The sequence below is a fragment of the Anabrus simplex genome, chromosome 10 (genome assembly GCF_040414725.1).
Source record: "Anabrus simplex isolate iqAnaSimp1 chromosome 10, ASM4041472v1, whole genome shotgun sequence".
Lineage (NCBI taxonomy): Eukaryota > Metazoa > Arthropoda > Insecta > Orthoptera > Tettigoniidae > Anabrus > Anabrus simplex.
Genome location: NC_090274.1, coordinates 16,286,611 through 16,306,575, shown reverse-complemented (window position 1 = coordinate 16,306,575; position 19,965 = coordinate 16,286,611). Strand labels below are relative to the sequence as shown.

At 39.7% G+C, this 19,965-nt stretch overlaps 1 protein-coding gene across 4 annotated transcripts in view; it reads left to right on the top strand.

The window, feature by feature from the left end:
- The window catches only part of Rel (Relish), a 116,895-nt gene extending 97,616 nt beyond the window's left edge, over window positions 1-19,279 (top strand). For all 4 annotated transcript variants that reach the window (XM_067154664.2, XM_067154663.2, XM_067154666.2 and 1 more), the window contains 4 exons: window positions 562-798; window positions 7,567-7,690; window positions 10,446-10,606; window positions 15,143-19,279. In XM_067154664.2, the coding sequence (XP_067010765.2) occupies window positions 562-798; window positions 7,567-7,690; window positions 10,446-10,606; window positions 15,143-15,262 (642 nt within the window). In that variant the 3' untranslated portion in view covers window positions 15,263-19,279. The remainder of the gene's footprint in view (window positions 1-561; window positions 799-7,566; window positions 7,691-10,445; window positions 10,607-15,142) is intronic.
- Window positions 19,280-19,965: the final 686 nt, after the last annotated feature.

Below are 19,965 nucleotides of genomic sequence, written 5' to 3'. Positions count from 1 at the left end.
TGTTTACATAGTAGTAAATCTACTAACATGAGGCCAATGCAGGACTGAGCTGGGATCAAGCTCACCTAAAGACAGCTAATTCTCTACTGTCTGCAATAGCGATAGGATCCTCCCACAATATTCATGCTGTGCTTGTAAAAATAGAAAAAGGAGTGGGCATATTTAACTGAACCTCAATATGAGAGGGAACGTGACAGTGCAGAGTTGCTCTCCACCTTTTAAAGGTCTGTTATATACTAAATTACTTCTGCAAATGTAGGAAGGCAAAATTTACTGTAGATTGTTGATTAATTGCATTTGATGAGTTAAGGTATAGGAGTGGTGCCGTGGAACCAAGCTATCTTGCCTACTCTTCAGAGCTATGTAATAGATGAGAACCTTTCTCGAGGAAAGGTCAAAAGATATCTCAAAACTCTCCCATTCCTATATCTACAAGTTGCATGCTTAGTCCCCCAGTCATTGGTTGTTACTGAGGCAAAGGCATTTTTACCCAAACAATTCTCAATGGAGGGAATCACTGACCACTCTTTTACATTAGGTAATGGTTGTGATTTGTTTCAGGCTGATCCCCATAAAGAGAACTACAACCTGAAGCGGATCTCGGAGGAGTTGGAAAAGGGACCTGGAGAGGAGATTGTGGTGAAAGAAGAACCTCAGAGTGAAGAGGAAGACGATGACGACGATGATGAAGGTCGTCTGAGAATTGATGATTACGAGGAGGACGAGGACGAAGACAACGAGAGAGACAAAGAGCGTAAAGGACACACATCTTTTGACCTCGCAAGTAACAACAAAGAGGTAAGACTCGTTTCATCAAAACAAATTGATTAATTCAACCCATTTAGAAATTTTTTTTGACACAGGGGGAGATAACTGGTAATGCAGTGGAAGGATTAATGTTTCACTTGCTCTGAGATATACTGTAATATTACTGCCAGAAACTTTTAGACTCCTTGATTGTTGTGAATTATGCATAAGGTATTGAAATAGCCATCTCCAAGATGCAAGTGGCCATGGTGTGGAAGAAACCTAATAGCATTGAACACCATGTTGGGAATACAAAACAGAAACAGGTGTAACATTTCAAGTATTTAGGATGTGTATTTCTCAGGAGGGTAATATACCAATCAGGGTGCAGCAAAGCTAATGCAGTGAGCTTGCAGTTATTCTGTAAGAAAGACGGGAGCTGTTGGAAAAAGCTATCCTCACAGTGGTCTGTTTTCAGACCAGCTTTGCTGTATGGGAGTGAGAGCTGGGTAGGCTTGAGATGTCATTCATAAGTTGCAAGTCATCATCTTGAACAGTTTCCAGCTTTCGGTTGGGTCTCTTGGAAACATACATCTGTACTGCCTTCTGTCTGGCCTCTACCCCCTCCTTAACTTCTGATCTTCTTCCTGTTCTTATAACAATCAGTCTTTCTTCATTCACTCTCTGCATGTGCCCATACCACTATAATCTTGATCTTTCTATTCTGTCTGTAAAGGGTTCATCTCGTTCCTCCATCTGTCCAGAATTTAATCTCTTTCTTTCAGTACCCATGTAGCGATGGAAGTGTGGTAGGTATCTCTTTGCACCTCTGTAGCACTTCTGTGTTCTTACACACTTTCTTTCCCATTCATTTATTTCCCTTTTGTTTTTCCACCTTTCCTCACTTTTGTGTCCAACTCTTATTATGTTTCTGTACAGGGTTTGGAATGAAGTGAAATGAAACTTTCTATAAATTAAGCAGAAAAATGGTTCCAATTAATGTATATCTTTTATTTTTCCTTTGGCAAATTTAATTTACAAGTAGTACAAGTTTTGTTTAGATTCACTAAAGATCATCAGCTACACTTTTTGGTTTAGGTAGAAATTCATAAAAGTACAGACACATACAATTCCATATGAATCTTAAAACAGTCTCTAACATACGAGGCATGTTTTTTAAGTAAGGGCCATTTGAAAATCGAAAGATGATTTTCGAACACCACATTTATTTCCAGATTCTACATACTTTACTCTATTTTTCAACATAGCCGCCAAGTTTGTTTAAGCACTTATCATACCTTACAACTAAGTTTTAAATACCAGTAGCGTCTTCATAGAAACTTGCTGCCTGCTCTGATAGCCAAGAGTTCACGGCCAAAACACGGACGATGTAGGTGTCGATTCCCATAGGGAACCTGAAATGTTTGTCCCGAATGAGTAAATTTACAATACCAATATAAATGGTCCGTTATTGGACATTACAGTAGAACCTCGATAATTCGAAATCGGTTAATTCAAAATCCCACGTAATTCGAAGAAGCTCTCGTTCCCGGAAACATGAGATACAGTTCTGCATGTTATTTAAATTGTTTAATTCGAAATACGGATAATTCGTAATTTGAAGTACATTGTCGGCCCCATTACCGAAATTCAGACTTTTAATTCGAAACTGCCTTTACATTTTAAAACAATAGTACCGGTATGTTACAGAGTAATTTCAACTCGAAATTTATCCGCGTCATAATAGAACGCGTGTTCCGGAACGTGGAGGGGTAGCTTTCCGCACTTACACTCACTTCGGTGGGTCTACAGTGCGCTTCGTGATTGCCAAGTTGAATGAAATTAGAATTCTTTTGTACTCAACCTTTTATGGAACGCCGTAATATCACGCAACAGGCAGTGTGCGGGAAAACATAATGCGCGAACACTGGCGATGCCGACAGTTGACGAAAAAGCGTGGCTCATATAATAAATTCGTAGGTACCGAACAATACTGTCATTGCCGATGCAACTGCATTGTTTATTTTAAAGCGAGCCCAAACGGTCTTATTGTTTTAAAGGAGGAAGTGCCAGCCGGGGAATCGTACAAGGGTTGGGGATGATGATCATTGTAGTGCGTTGCAATTGCAGTGCACATGGAAGTGAGAAACTATCCCCTCGTCATAGAAAAGTGCGATAAGCTACAATGTTTTAAGGGCGTCGGGCACTTTCCATCCCAGTACAAAGCATCTAAAAATGCAAACAGTACAGATATCCAAAAAATAATGCATTGGCACAGGGGAACCAGCATAATTTATCCTCGTCTTTGAATTGTGTGATTTTTTTTTCTTTCGTTGCGTGAGGTTATGTTTGTCAGTGATTTATCCAAGTACATTATTTGAACATTGTAAATGCACCTTGTTGGATACATTTCGGAAATAGTAATTCCATGGCATTGGGAAGGTTTAAACCGTGAATCGAGGTGATTGCATGTATTAATGTATCTTAGAATACTTTGTGACGCGGCAAGTGTTTACATTTCTGAAGTACGAGAGAAGTTCCATGGCGGGAAATTGTACAAGGATAGAGTCATAGGAAAGTTTGTTTTTAAGGGCATCGGCTACTTTCTGTGTAAATACAAGGCATCTAAAATGCATATAGTATAGTACTCCAATGAATAAAGCACTTGCACATGGGAGCCAGCATAGATTTCTCCTCGTCTTTGAATTGTGCTTTTTTTTTTTTTTTCTTTCTTTCGTTGCGTGAGGTTATATTTGCCAGTGAGATATGCAAGTATTATTTGAATACTGTAAATGCACATTTTTTGATAAATTTTGGAAATATTTCTTTTTTCATGGCATTTGAAAGGTATAAACTGTGAATCAAGGTTAACTGCATGCAGTAACGGGCCTTAGAATATTTCGTAACGCGGCAAGGGTTGGTACTTCTGAATTGCGAATTGGCGGTTAATTCGAAATCACGTAATTCGAAGTCCGATTTTTTAGTCTCAACGACTTCGAATTAACGAGGTTTTACTGTATAAATTTTCTAGCTAACTCATTCCTGGTTGCCAGTGTTTCGCCCCCGTGTGCTAAGTTGGGCTCATGTACCAATTGATGTTAAATAAATCAGGTTAAAAGCTGAGGCTACAAGTGGTGGGCCACTCCCAAGGAAGTAAAAACGTGGGGCAATGCTCCTACATTTGGGGACCTATTGCAAACCAACTAACCATTTTATGCACAAATAGGTGTTTCACAAACTTTTGAATTCTTGAAGGAACATTAAATTCCACCACAAATATCATTATTCTCAACATACAAGATGCAACTAGGAATTTCCAGTTCAAACACGGTGCTATGAGAAGACATTTTACATTCTACGTTCCAAGTTATGGGAACACAAAAAGAACGAAGATATTTTCTACTTGTCAATTATAACAGGTTTTTAGAAATGTTTACTAGCTTTAAGTTATAACCAGGGTTAGCAATTTAGGTGCACACCTTTTTTGTTAGGGTAAATTAAAGCTGTTTGAAAATATATCGCAGTGTGAAATTTTGTTTCTAGTTGCGAAAAAAGGCACTTTTCGTGCACCTTTTACCGTTGTTTGGGACCTTTATCTCTTTTTCCCAACCATGCCCATAATCCCCTTTTACCCCTCTTTATTCTTTAAATTTTAATTCCAATTTATTCTATAAGATTTCTGATCAATATAAAATATTTAACTTTCAATTAACGTCTCCTCAGCTTGCTGTGTACATGTGAATAGAAGGCTACATCTTTCAGGAAACACTGCGCAGGAGTTGAAACCACACCTGCAACAATGGAAAATAATTGTATGTTCGACAAAACCTTTTTCTCTCGCTTTACCGCTATAATGTAGCCCGCAATAATGCAATTGACAGTGACTGATTCTATCCCACCAGAATCAGTAGCCTGCTGTTCGTGAATATGAGTTTGTTACTATGAGAAACATCATCTGTTGACATGGAGGCGGAGGCTGGTGACGCAGAGATATCAGCAACAGCACCCGCGTAGTTCCGAGAATTGAGACTGGGTTCTGTTCGAAGCTACGTACTAGAAATCGCTGAGACTGCAGTTCCAGCATGAATGAGGATATTCTGGTAACTGTCGCGGTGTTATAAGAGAGTGTGGACATCTACGAGTGAGCGCAAGAGGGAGTTTTGTAATAGTTGCAATGAGTTAACAAGTAAACTGGTGTTAGCACTTGGTTACGTTACTAAACAAGTGTACTACTAAATTTTACGATGCCAAAGGTGTCCAGTGCCTGATTTGTTGCTCTGGCTCAGGATTTCAAACAAGATTTCATATACACTGATGGAAATATTATGCGATGTACTATTTGTGATTCAAGAATTTTGTTAGATGAAGAACACCAGCGAGATTGCATCAAACAACACATGTCCAGCTCTAAGCATAAAATGAATCTGACTCTTCAAGCAAACAAATCGCAGCAATCTCTATTATGAAATGCGTTTAAACAGAGTTCTTTAAAAGCCAAAATTTGAAGGAATTAAACATTGATTTGTGTGCAGGTTTTACACAAGCAGGAATTCCACTCAGAGAAAGTGTCGGATTGTGATGTGGGAATAATTGTGGCTGAAACCATAAGAGTCAATGGAACGATATGTTTTGAACATTTTAGTTTTTCCCTTAGCAGGGGAGAACGTTAAGCCCATGTTGGGAAAAATATATGAGCTGCAGAAAGCCAATGCCAGTACAGTAATGCAATCGCTTATGGACTTCTGCCAAAAACTGTGGCGTACTGGTATCAAGTTTGAAAAAACTTCTTTTGGTTTACGGACCAAGCTCCATACATGGTTTCACCTGTTAACCAATTGAAACCTTTATTTCTTAAGTGGAGCATGTGGCATGCTTGGTTCATGCCCTTCACAGGGTTTGTGAATCCATAAGGAACAAAGACATTGTAGATCAATTCATCTCTTCCCTGAAGAAGATTCTACTGAAAGCTCCGAGTCGTGTTGTTGCCTACAGGGAAACCACTGGCCTCCCCCTACCAAATTTCCTGGTCATTACTCGCTGGGGATCGTGGATTGAGTGGGCTGCTATGTGGTGAGAATTTTGACAAAATTAGGGTGTTTGTGCTTTCTTTGGATCCAGTCGATGCAGATGCATTTTCCAAGGCACAGCAACTTCTGTTACAGGAGAAAATACATAATTTGCAGACAGAACTATGTTGTGTCCTTAGTTACATGTACCTGACTGCAGTTATTAAATGATTACAAGAACGAGGTCTGGAAAATAGAAAAACAACAGGATATTTTTACTTCCATGTGGTAGTTCTTCACTTGGTGTCAGCCATTCTTCGGAACGAGTGCATCTTGCGCGCCACATATCAATTCGGGATTGCTGAGCTGTCCCGTTAAGAGCTTCTGTTGTTCTGAGGAAACTTTTCCTTGATTTGAGTCTTGGAATAACTGGCCTGTATCCATACAGAGGGTGAACTTCAGATGTTTCCGCCTTCTTCCTCTCGTTTTTTGCTGCAACCTCTCGACGGATATCAGAAGGGGCAATACCATTAAGACTGTACAATTACGCTACACCCTGTGGATTAATGTCCATCAAACAACCCCAAAATCATTGTAAGAAACAAATTAAAATACAATAATAACAAAAACTTCAAATAGGATAATTATCTATGTAGTCTATATCTACCCCTTAGTCCCGTTCACAAGTACGATGATAATAATAATAATAATAATAATAAAACTACAAGTACAGTTCTACGAAAGCTGACAATGTCACTGGAATATGACGTAATGGAAAGTTACCGGTAAACTAGACAGTGGAACAGGAAAGGACCCATCCTCTATATGGGCATGAACCGCATCTGCAACGTTTAAAGTCAAGGAAGAGTTTTCTCAGAATTTCAAAGGAACTGAGAACCACTACTGAAAAAGCCAGGTTGCAATTATGGAGGGCTACATCCTACCTTCCTCCTGGCTGGATAAAATTTTCTGAAACTCTGCCTCCTGGCTACGACGAAGAATGGATGACCTGGAAGTCCCTGAATAGACTGAGATCTGGAGTTGGCAGATCCAAGGTTAATTTGGCAAGATGGGGCTACATAGATCAAGAAAAATCCAATGTGACTGCGGAGAAGACCAGACCGTCCAACATATGCTTCAGTGTCGACTATGTCCAGCCTCCTGCACAGAAGATGAACTAATCAAGCATCAAAAAATGCATTGGAAGTGGCCAAGTTTTGGGCAAATGTAATATAGTAATTATAACTGTGTACAACATGTATGTTTCTGATACGAGAATAATAATAATTAAAAAAAAAAAAAAGCAATTTAAAATGCGACAAGATTAGTAATAAAGCTACAAGGTACAGTTCCACGAAAGCCGATGAAGTCAGCAGACCATGACTTAGCAAGAGGTTACTGACAAACTAGCACAGCTGGAGCACTTAAGACAAGTTATAACTTTCAACTATTAGAAAGTTACAAACAGAATTTCAACATAAAAGTGTTTACAGTTGTTAATAATCATCAATTCAGAATATTAAGAAAGGTGTGATCTGATAGAACATGATAGTGTTCTTTCAAGAATAAACATGTCATTCTATTTTTAATTACTAGTATTTCAGGTATAATCTGTTAATGTGTTTTCTTTATTATGTACCCTATTTTCTAAAACGTTAGTTTTGACGGAGTGAAGAGCCTGAGGCCCCAGTTAAGAGAATTGAGGAGGTGCTTCCAGACTGAATGCTGAAGGACAGGAAGATGTACAATTTTTGCTAAGGGATGGCATAAACGGGAGGTGCTGGAATACAAAGTCTTGTTATTTCTCTTCCAGATCCTTGACCTGCTAAAGAAGGTAGAGGAGGAGACAGAGAGGAGGAGTAATACTCCGGAGCTTCACGTAGAAGTCAAGGAAGAAATGTGTGACAGTCCTATATCAGAATGTACAATTTCAGAAGGTACGTTATAATCATCAGAGCACAGTAAGTAACGTATGTTCTGTGATCCTAGTCATTTACTTCTTATATTCAGCTACGTCTTCTTAGTCTGTAGGGTGTTTTACCTTTCCTTGTGTTGGTTAAAGTGTTAAAAACAAAATAATGAGCATTTTCTGGAATTTTACATATATTTAAATTATTGCACATGCAGGCCCATCTTGCCTAATATTCTTACTAACAAACCGCTCTGACTTTGCGTAGGAGTACTCTTGATTGACCTCGTAAGATTTCCTTGTAGGCGACATAAGTTGTACATATGTATGTAGCTCAGTGCGATGTTTTGCAAGGCCCTTCTGGCCGTCTGCCTGTTAGCTCGCTTCCTTCTCCCCATGTTTGTAAACTGACTCCTAAGTGATTCGTGCAGGGTATTTTATCTTGCTAAGATTACCGAATTGCATAAACAATTTATTTTGAAAAGGATTACACGATTCAGAGTCAATATAGGGTTTTGATTTTTGAGGTTGAATTTTTAATGCAAATATAAAAGCATTGAGGGTTATGTTTTGCAGATAGCTGTACAGGGTGGTCGGAAACAACGAGAACCAGGTATATGAGCGTTACAGGGTCGGTCACCAGGCTGAGTAGTCCAGATAGTTGAGGCGCTGGCCTTTTGACCCCAACTCGGCAGGTTCAATCCAGGCTCAGTTCGGTGCTATTTGAAGGTTGACAATACGGATTTATTATGAAATTTATTTCTTGCAATTTGAAGGTGCTCATATACATCATCCTCGTGTCAGTAGAATGACTGACACGTAAAAGAACTCCTCATCATTTCCCATTATCCAGCTGTAGCCGGGTAGGGGCAAATGTGGTTCCTCTCCACTTCTTCGGTCTTTCCACCACTCCTCCTCCAACACTGTGTCCCAGTCCAGGTTTCTTTCTCTAATGCTGCATTGAATTGTGTCCATCCGTCTTAATTGTGGTCATCTGCAGCCTCTCCTTCCTTGCATTTGCATTTCCATCATTTTTTTTTTTTGATATTCTTTCATGACTCATTCGCTTTAATGTGCCCAAACCATCTTAATCGGCTCTTCTGTATTCTCTCATTCATTTTGTCGATTCCAGTTTCTTCCCGGATTTTCTCATTCCTTATTTTGTCTCTTCTACTCTTCTGTATCATACTCCTCAAGAACTTCCTTTCGGCTGCCTGTATTCGACTCTCCTCCTTCTTTGTCATTGTCCAAGTTTCTGCTCCGTAAGTTGTTACGGGTACGTAACACATCTTGTGCATAGTTTCCTTTGTTTCCATTGGCGCATCTTTGTCCCATAACATGTTTCTTACACTTTGATAGAAACAGCTTCCAGCTGGAATCCTCTTACTAATTGCACCATCCAGGCGAGCATTCTCCATTAATTCACTCCCCAGGTATTTGAATACCTGCGGGACTAAATTCTGGCACCTTGGTGTCTCCGAAAACTGTAAAAGTAGTTAATGGGACGTAAACCAAAATAACATTATTATTATTATTATTATTATTATTTTATTATTAGAGGGTTGGTCATGCTTGATTAATAACTTGCAAGAAATTATTCGATATCTAGCACCATTGTCATTTTATCGGCTGCTGAATCAGATCGCTTCGCGGGCGAATTGAAATGGGCTTTGCGCGGCTCTGCTGCTAAATCTTGACAGCTTGAGAGCCATGCCCAGAAATCGGCATCCAACACAAACATACCGTTGGTTTCAGCCCGTGGCACCATAGCGTACTTGCTTTGGCGCGTTGCTGCCAGCTCTGGGTTCTCTCCCCTGGCGATGTTCTGTTCTTCGACTGGTGCTCTCATGCCAGTCATAAGTCACGTACAGATTTAGAAGCAGCGTTGCACAAAGCCCACTTGAATTCCCCCGCGAAGCGAACTGATTGGCTAACTTCAGCAGCTCATAAAATTACAACAGAGCAAGATATTAAATTATTTCTTTCAAATTACTTATCAGCATGACAAACTCTCTAATGCTAATATACCCGGTTCACGTTGTTTCCGACCACTCTTTATACAATCCCAGAATTTTTTTTTGTAGAGCTTTTTATGCTCTACGGTTCTTTCTCTCGTTCCAGTTCGCTATCTCTCAACTTGCTTGTTGACATGTTGTGTTCAGCGGTTGCGAACACATCTTCCTCACATACTGGAGGACTGTCGTTGGCAGTATAAGTACATAAACCTAGAAGGTGTCAAATAACCTCATTATGTTAGACTTCCTTGACTAAAATAGTCACTGCTTAACTCCTTTTTGACCGGGCGAGTTGGCGTGCGGTCAGAGGCGCGCGGCTGTGAGCTTGCATCCGGAAGATAGTGGGTTCGAATTCCATTATCGGCAGCCCTGAAGATGGTTTTCTGTGGTTTCCCCATTTTCACACCAGGCAAATGCTGGGGCTGTACCTTAATTAAGGTCATGGCCGCTTCCTTCCAACTCCTAGGCCTTTCCTCTCCCATCGTCGCCATAAGACCTATGCTTGTCTGTGCGACGTAAAGCCACTAGCAAAAAGAAAAACTCCTTTTTGTTTTAGGTTAATGATTCATACAATTCATACACCTGAACTTGACTTAATAAGTGCTCTATGGAATGGTGAATACCGCATCAAAAATCTATTAGTTGATTCTTGAGATTAGTACGCACAAACACAGACTGACCTAGCTCGGACTTTCTGATATGTATAAATATTTGTTTCCTGTCTTTTAAATACAATCTAACAGCAGATGTACTGTGTTTTGTTTTCAGAAAATGGTCTGTTTGATGAGGAGACATTCAAAAAAGTGTGCGAATGTCTGGATGCTTCCAAAGGCTGGGTGAATCTGGCAGATCTTCTGGACTACAGCTTCCTCGTGCCCAATATCCGGAATGCTACCAGTCCATCCAAACTGTTGCTCAACTATGCTGATGTGAGTAGGATACATGATTATAGCAGGCTGTCAGCACATAACACAATATCAAAATACAACAAAATTATTAATTTGATTTAACACTCAAGCTGGGTCATTTGTGAACCAGCTGCTATTTCTTTCTTCCCTATCTTCTACAAAAAAAATATTTGTAGCAAGTGTACAGCCACAGAATATTATGTATTCCCAACTTGTGTGTCGTGTGAAGTGCCATTCCTACAAATAAGCTATATGGAGCATAATATACATCGTGTGTACTGATGTCAGATGATCGGTCTCTAAAAATGGAGGAGGTGGAAGCCTTTCTTGCTATACTGTATAATTGCATTGCCATAGGAGCAAGGGCTTAGAAATGGACTCATTGTGGGTCAGCGAAGTGGGGCAATCTTATTGTCCACATAGTCCTTATTTTTAGGGTTAATATTCTACATCAAAATATACTATGTGTATTAAATTTCAAAATAAATATCCAGCGCAGGTACTGGTATATTCATTGGCTCTACGCTTGTTACAAATAGTTCTTTTTCAGAGTATATGTAAGAAAGAACTAACAGCTGGGTTACAAATGACCCAGCCGCGGTTCTAGTGTTAATATTCTTCCAGTACAGCTACAGAGATGCCTGAGTTAAAGGTAGAGATCTATTGACGTAGCGTATGTACATGAATAATCCCCGCACCCAAATTTTAAATGGAAATTTAAAAATAAAAACCAAGCATATCTTCGAATGCTAAAAACAAGTTAACCAATAATATCTTATTTTGGATCTCTCTGAGATACGAGCCTGCTATCTTGTCCATAGTAACATTGTTGGCATTTCGAGAAATGCTGGAGTTTCATCTGCACTTCCCACCTGGCCAAGGAAACATTTGTGGGCTTTCCTTGGTTTTATTATATAACACAAATAGGCAACCAGTTTATCAGCATAATCTGCTGCTTGTCAGTGTGTAATATCATTGCGACAGTATCGTGAACGCTGCATCATCCGTTTACACTACCTGAGGCTTGCCTTAAATTCAGTAACCAGGTCTCTTAACTTGCGTGCCACATCTGGTATAAAATTGATGGAGCTCATGATAAATTACGTATGTGAGGCAATGTACAAGCTGCAGAAGAGTTTGGTATTTCCCAGTGAAATGTGTGACACTTGCCATTTGGTCTGCCTTTGTACGATAGGAAGTAACTGATTAATTTTGTTCATTTAGATACCAACGAATGGGGGCGTATCCCCCACTACCCGACTATAGTCCAAATACTTCGTAAGCGTCCTTCTGAGTGACTGGTGTGGCGTAGTCAAGGGTAGGAGGTCTGCTTAGTGCACATTCTCCCTCGTTCCGGTTCACTATCTCTTAACTCGCTTGTGTTGTGTTCAGCCATTGCGAACACACCTTGTAAGCAGTGATTCAGCTGTTAGCTACGGTCTTGTTACATCCAATAAGTACTGCGTCTTAAGGTCTGCAAGCAGGACGTTTTAACTCGTCAGGTCGCACGCTTGGTTTTGTAACGTATGAGTGTGCACTATAAGTCTAATAGAGCTGCTTTTAATGAAATGATAAACTGTTTAGTCTGATATTACATAGAACATAAAAATAGAATCATCAACTCTACACCTCACAATCAGATGTTGGCATGTTTATAAAAATGAAGTCTCACAGCTAATGGGATATAGTCCTCATTAACTTCATAATGAGATTCACAGGGGCCTCCCGGGGTTTGAAGAGAACTTTGATGGCATATCCACTACATTTCACAACAGAGTAGAACAACTAACAATTCTAATAGTTGAACAACGTACTGTACAATTGAAAGTCTATAAGCATACTTTGTTACCGAACCAAACTATTGAACTAAAAACCTGTATTGAAACTGTGTGAGGAACTGAAACTTAATCTTGGAGCGCGCAAGGAGCGTGTCAAACATCCACTGCAACAAATTCTAATGTCACCTTAGCATGATGTGTAGACAAAGACTGGTGACTGGGCACTGGGAGGAAAAGGAGATGGTGCAGTCCAGAATATATGCAAAATGTTTATCTCGGTCAGTTGCAACTGTTCGCCGGTTACTTCCACCACCACCAGCACATGGCACCTCTTCAAGTACCTCGTAACTTTTCTGGAAGAATGCTGCTGCAATTCTGGATCTCATTCTGTTCTGCCTAACATTCCTAAGCAGGTCCTCCCATGGACATGAGCCAAGAACATTGAACTATGGTTTGAGGCTCGCTACAGACTCCATCCCGGCTACGTCCAGGAACCATGTTGTATTGCATTTTCAGCTCGCCTTGCACTCTGATCCGGAGAGTCCATTTAGAGCCGGTTTCATCAATGTGGGTTAAACCTCGAGTTACACAGTTTTAACTCTGAATTGGACTATTCATTCTGTTTCATCAAGGAGGGTTAATATTAACCCTTAGGTTAAAGCTGGAGTTAAGTTAACCCCTCCTATCACCTGGGTTAAGCTGTTAACTTGAGGTTAAAAGCAAAATGGCCACTGCAAATCATGCGTTTGATGCAGAGTTGCTTTATTTAAATTTGTTAAATGGTGTTCCTAACAGAAGTAGGCCTATGATAAAAAGGAATGACTTTCAAAATCTATCTGTGGAACAATTTCTGTCAAAAACCGTCGCCATTAAAGTCGTCCTTGAAATTCGCGAGAGGTTAGACTACAGGCATCTCTCTCTCCTATACTGCAGGTATTGATTTCATTAAGGCTTTATACCACAGGGTCGTTTTATGTAATGGTCGGAGACAACGGGTTATTTTTCTGTGAATTGATTATAATCGGTGATTCTAACCTTCACATTCGTGATATAGTTGCAAGATGCCTGTAGCACGGGCAATACTATTAAATTCCATCGTTTTTTTCCCTGTGTCCTCCTTTTCTTTTAATTTTACAGCGTCAGTCTTCTTGCCCTCTTTATGCTTTTGTACTTGGTGGCTAATTCAAATGGTAATGTTTCTTGTAAACCAGAAAAATCTCTGCCCTTGTTTCTTTTCTGAACTTCTTCCATTTTTTCGATCACTGCAATCAATTCTATCACGATCATGGAAGAATATTATCTACAATTGAAATGAGGAAGAAAACGAAATATCGCACAAAAAATAAACAAAAGAACCGTGCAAAAAGTGTGTTCATAGTCTCGTGATTTTTAGTCTCTTTAGTCTCTTGATATGGCAGTTCTTTCCAGCAAGGTTTAATACGGTGTTAGTTAACCCTCTGCCGAAATAGCTTGGTGAAACACTTGACTTGTAAGAATGAGTTAAAATATTAACCCTAAATTAGCAAACCCAGAGTTAAGCGTATATTTAAACCACGTTGATGAAACCGGGCCTTAGGGTGTCAATCCATCGGTTTGCCGGTGTGTATTCCGGATAGAGGTGGCTCCATTACCGTGAGTTCTAAATACACACCATTTGCCATACTCTTTTTTTTCCCCCTTAGCATTCCTGTTAATTTCCTTGCGCTAAGTTCTTTGAGTTGGGTGTTAACTGCATTTCTAGGTCAAGTCTCTGAACACACAGTTTCCTCTCTTCTACCAGATTGCGCAGTGATGTTCCGTACTCATTATCAGCCTTCTCTAGTGAGTGACAGATGTTAAGATGTTGCAAAGTGGTGCCTCCCATTTTGCTTTCCACAGCCCAAGCACCTTCATATTCCTTGCAGAGTATAGAGAGCTGTCAGGCGTGTGTGCATGTAACTGAAGAATTTCTTTGATTGTGCTTCTCGCGATCTTGTCAACCTGAATTAAGAAGGAGTGCGGAATTTTAGTGGTATTAGCGTTCTGCAGAGGGTATATAAGAGATATGAACTGATTTACAACCAAGAACTTTTGCTCTGCTTTTAACAGAGGACTGTTTGCTAAATTGTCGTGATTGCATTTTAGGTCATTTATAACTTTATGCTGATTGAAAATAATTTTGTCGTGAAAGCTGATAGGGAATCTGCTACCAGGGTGTCAGCCCCAAATGCAGACCAGTGATGGTTGACCGGGCGAGTTGGTCGTGCGGTTAGAGGCGCGCGACTGTGAGCTTGCATCCGGGAGATAGTGGGCAGCCCTGAAGATGGTTTTCCGTGGTTTCCCGTTTTCACACCAGGCACATGCTGGGGCTGTACCTTAATTAAGGGCACGGCCACTTCCTTCCAACTCCTAGACCTTTCCTATCCCATCATCGCCATAAGACCTATCTGTGTCGGTGCGACATAAAGCCACTAGCAAGGAAAAAAAAAAAGAAGTGATGGTTGAGATGGTTGATAGAGCATAACAGAGTGAATACCAATGCAGGGAAAAGCTTTCCAATTAAGCATAAATGAACTGGAAGTAAAATGTTACAACAGTGCAACACTGTACATGAATAGATTTTTTCTTGGTTATATCAGAGCTTGAATTAGTTGTAATTGGATTGATAATTATTTTTTCCTTGTAAATACTGTCATAAAGGTCAAGGCATTCTCATATTCGGGTCAGTATGGTACTAATAATGCGTGAAGACATAGTGATTGGAAAGTGTATGATTGTTTTTTTCTTTTCTCTCTCTCAGCTTCACGGAAGTGTGACGGTGCAGGACATCCGCAACTTCTTGGAGGCCCTGGATGAGCACCGAGCTGTTGAGATCATCGACCTCATGCTGACACGACAACTCGTAACGACGACTCGTTGAACTGTTACCTAAGTTATTTTGGTGATTCTTGTTTGAATGTAATAAGACTCCTCAAGATTGAGTTGAACAGAATTGCATGTTCAGACTAGCTCATTTCTTACAGAGAAAGTCATTTGTACATAACCTTTTAAGACTGCTGCTCGAGAGGACTTGACTCATGTACGAGACAGTGAGTGAAGATGTATGTGGAAGAATTTCCTCTAGAGGACATTTTATTTTTATATTATTGATAATTTCTGGTTGAACAGGAATTCCATCATTTTCACTATCATCATCATATAGCCTACTGTTAATTTAAGTGCTTGTTTATTTCAACCAAGTCAGAATCGAAGATTAATCGCTATTGTTGTATATATGGCATTGTGTACAAACTAAAGATTTCAGTGCATGACAGACACTGAGAAAATTTTTAAAATGGAGTTAAGAAGCTGATTATCATCCATCTTTTGCTTTTAGAGGTCTAACTTTAAAATTTAACCCATTTGTCTCATGACCTTCATTTTAGATGATGGGTCCTACCTGCTGAACACAGGCTGTTACATTTTTGACGTACAATACGTCTTATCGTTTCATTCCATTACTGGTTCCCACGGTAAAAACTTCTCACTCCCAGAAATATAATAACACTCCAAAAGAGGAAGGTCCACATAGTGTACTGAAATTGCTTTTAAGATCAGATGATTGTCCACCATTTTGTGATTCTGAACATGCAGTAAAATTGGTTTTACTTGGGACCGCGACAATTCGTTTGCGAGAAAACTATACTAGGTGGACATAAAATTGTGACATAGTTGTGAACGTTGTGGAAATCTGAAATGACTCATTATCTGAATTTAAAGAACGTTCAAGCTGGCTGAAAAATGAAACTAGAAGAAAGAACGAGTCAGAGAGAATAGAACAAGCTCAAAATATCCACGGCTGAGCACTGCAAGCCGCAGCCAAGTTTTGCTCACTGTGAAGGTAGATAACACCTGAAGATGCTTGAAAAGATGATATTGAACTGATGGTTAGAAAAATATTCTTTAATTTTCACTGTGGCTGGAAGTGCTTGAAAGTGTTTTAGATAGTAGATCACAAGTAAGAAGAGTGTGCATGATAATTAAGTTTGGTTGATTTAGCACAGCCATAAAAAAAGGATGAAAGTGGCAGAAGAAACTGTCCAGTTGCTTACCATAAACTGTGAAGTCTTTGAAAACTTTCAGGATCATCCTCTGGCAGTGTTTATGTATTCTAAATATACTCGAAGCTCTATCTTTTCAGTAATTGCATGACACAAATGACGCTCTTAGAAACAGTCATCCAATTCCAATAGACAAAACAAAACCCATAGGTGATGATAGGTGGTTTGACACTATTGAGGATTATTTTGCTCTCTGCATTCTAATGTCCATATTTAAAAGCCTTTTATCAAGTTCTTCCTCATTCTGTGAAGTGTTTTGAAATTTATCCTATCACATCCTCATTCTGAAGCATCATTGTTGAAGAGTACAAATCCTGTGCATGCTAAATTAAAGCATAGCATGAAAATATTCCTACTTTGTTAAGATCTTTGATAAGCTTCATTTTAATATGCACTGTATTGGGCCACAATATTTAAATCTGGTTTCTAAGTAAACAGAGTGACCTTTTAAATGTGAGGTGAATGGGTTAAATAGGAGATAACTGGATAAAAAGTCCAAAGCCTTACAAGACATGAATTTCTGTACATATGTAAAATACAGGATCTCTCTTATAAACCCAGACCGAGTGCTACAGCAGCTTCCTCAGCCCAACTTTCATCGTACGCGGCCGCCCTGCTTTAAGCGTGTATACAATTTTATATGAAATCTTACCTTATAAAAGATGCTGGAAGTGTCATCCTTCATAATGAGGGACTTCACAAACACCATTAGGATTTTCTGCACACCAATAGCAAGAGTTATGACTGTTCACACAACCATTAAGATGAAGCCAGGCCTCACCCGAAAAGAACACAAGCTGTGGGTCGAATAAACGATCATTCAGTGATGCGAGATACCACTCACAATACCTCACTCTCGCAGCAGGTTTTAAACAATGGGCCCATGTAAACTTGTACAGTTTGATCTGTAACAGCTTTGTAGTTCTGTGTGCAAAAGAAGCCATAACCCCTACTTGTTGCGCTAATTTTGTGAGTCATTTATTCAGTGACCATTCAAGATTCACATCAATGTCATCTAGCTTTTCCTCTGTTCAAACTGTTCGTGTGCGCACATGTGAATTATTGAGCACTGAGCCAATAGTTTCAAATTTATTTACATTTACATAAATCTGTGCTCATGAAGGTGGCACTTCACCAGCAAATTGCTGAACAAATGCATTTCATACCTGTCGAGCCAACTTGCACTTGAAAGAACTTTTACGTACGAAAACACTGTGTTACAATGATAACTGTCTCACCATGTTAACAGCTGAGATTCAGAGTGGCTATTGATGCCTGCAAGGTCGTGCATGGGCACGCTGCATGCAAAGTCAAGAACCTGCTGTACGGCTGCTTAGGATTCCGAGAGTAAAAATGCCGCTCGACGGTCTGAATTTATTAGAGAGACCCTGTAGTGCTATAAAACAAGAAATGGAAAGTAGTCGCTTAAGCAAAGTCATCTCCATACAGGCCATGAAGGCACTTGTTGGAGTGGATGGTAAAGGCTTTCACTATCCGTAACCTCGGCACTTGGAGTAGAGTGGTTAGCTCCACGCCCGGCTGCCTTTGCCTCCAGGAATTAACCTGGTACTCATTTTTAGTGTAGGCTGAGTGAACCTCAGGGCCATGTGCACCTCCGGAAGTGGAAATCTTGTTTCTTAAATTTTACGACTTCCTGACGAGGGTTCGAACTCACATTCTTTCGGGCGAACCGAGCATGCCTTCACTGCCTCAGCCAGGCAGCCCTTAAAGCAGTCACAAGATAAGAATGTGGTCAAACACAGTTTTTTTAAAATTATCGATAGAAGGGAGAAGAAGAGTCGTTTTCCAGGTGGCTGCATTCACTGGGGAACCAGGTAATGCAGATTTGTTTTAAAAGGCATTGTTTTCATAGCTGATATCTACAAAATGTGAGCAACATCCCTACACCTATGCAGTGTACTCAAAATTTTCATTCGGTTGTGAATATTGTTCCTGAAACGTTCTAAAGAAATACAAGGACTGTTCAAGAAATGTCTGAACTTCGAAAATAACTCTCTTAGTGGGCTCATCTGTGGCCTAGTTATCTTTGTGTCCTCTCTATTAATACTATGCTACCAACAGTTTCCACTTTCGGGAGCGATCAGCAAGTTGGAGGATCGTGCTCAATTCTGCCTGCGATTTCAGTATGATCTTTTTTTTAAAAATTTTTATTGATTCATAAATCCTTTCAGGATTAATTTCAGTTTTGAAGCAGAAAAAATTCTACTGGGGCTAGCTCAGGTGAATAAGGTGGATGGGGAAGCACATTTGTGACATTTGTCAATAATTCGCACAACAACAATGATGCCATGGTGGAGGCTGTAGGACTTGTTTCTGCTGACACATTTTCTCTCAAACATCTCAGTTCGCTGTTTGACCCTGAGGTGTACAGCACTTTTGACAACGCTTTTAAGTTCAAATCAATCTGCCGTGCTTTCCATACCGCTCTGTGTGTGTCTGTAAATGGTTTCTCTAGTCTGAAGCTGAAGTGAATGTTAATACAGTGTTCGTAATATTCCGCCATCTCATGCTAACAGCTGCTGATGATAACCAATTGTTTTAGAAATGTGCGACAAGGGTTGGGAAGGATACCATACTGTGCCACTTCTAAGACTTGGCATTGGCGTAGTATTTTCAAAGTTTGGTTATGTTTTGAGTAGTCTTTGCAAATTAGATCCAGTATAATAGAAAAACTAAATTCAAACTTCTGTGTTGTTTTTCACATTCTTGTCTTGGTAAACTGTCTTTTGTCTTTTTTTTTTTTTTTACAAAGCTCTGTATGTAGCCTGTCAAGACAACATTGTTATAAATAAAATCATGTTCCCCAGGATTCACAATTTCTTGTTGTCCATCAGTAAATTGAATAATCAACTTCATTCTCAATGATAGTATGCCTCCTTTCTAAACAATTCAAGGAAGTCACAACATGTATAACTGTGTCGCACATCGCATGAAGTTTGAAATGAATATTTTCATTTGCATTTTAGAAACTCATTTTCATCTCAAAGTAGAGCATGACTTGTCACATTATGTAAAACAGTACATGGCCTCAAGTTGAACTTTTTTCCAGATTCTGACACAAATAACTGCACTTGTTAGGGATGTATTTCATGAAGCTAAACTATGGCTAAATGGTTAGCGTGCTGGCTTTTGGTCACAGGAGCCCCGGGTTTGATTCTTGGCAGGGTCGGGAATTTTAACTATGATTGGTTAAATACGCTGGCATGGGGTTTGGGTGTATGTGTCGTCTTCATCATCATTTCATTCTCATCACAACACGCAGGTCACCTACGGGAGTCAAATCAAAAGACCTGCAACTGGCGAGCCGAACATGTCCTTGGACACTCCAGGCAATAAAAGCCATATGCCATTTCCATTTTTTCATTGCAATTGTGAGTGCTACTTATTTCTTGAAAGAAGTTTAAAATTGATCAACTCAAGGATGTAGAGTAAAACAACATCAAAACTGATGTGCACGCAGTCTAGACGGCATCAAATAAAATACGTACACATGGTAGCCGAG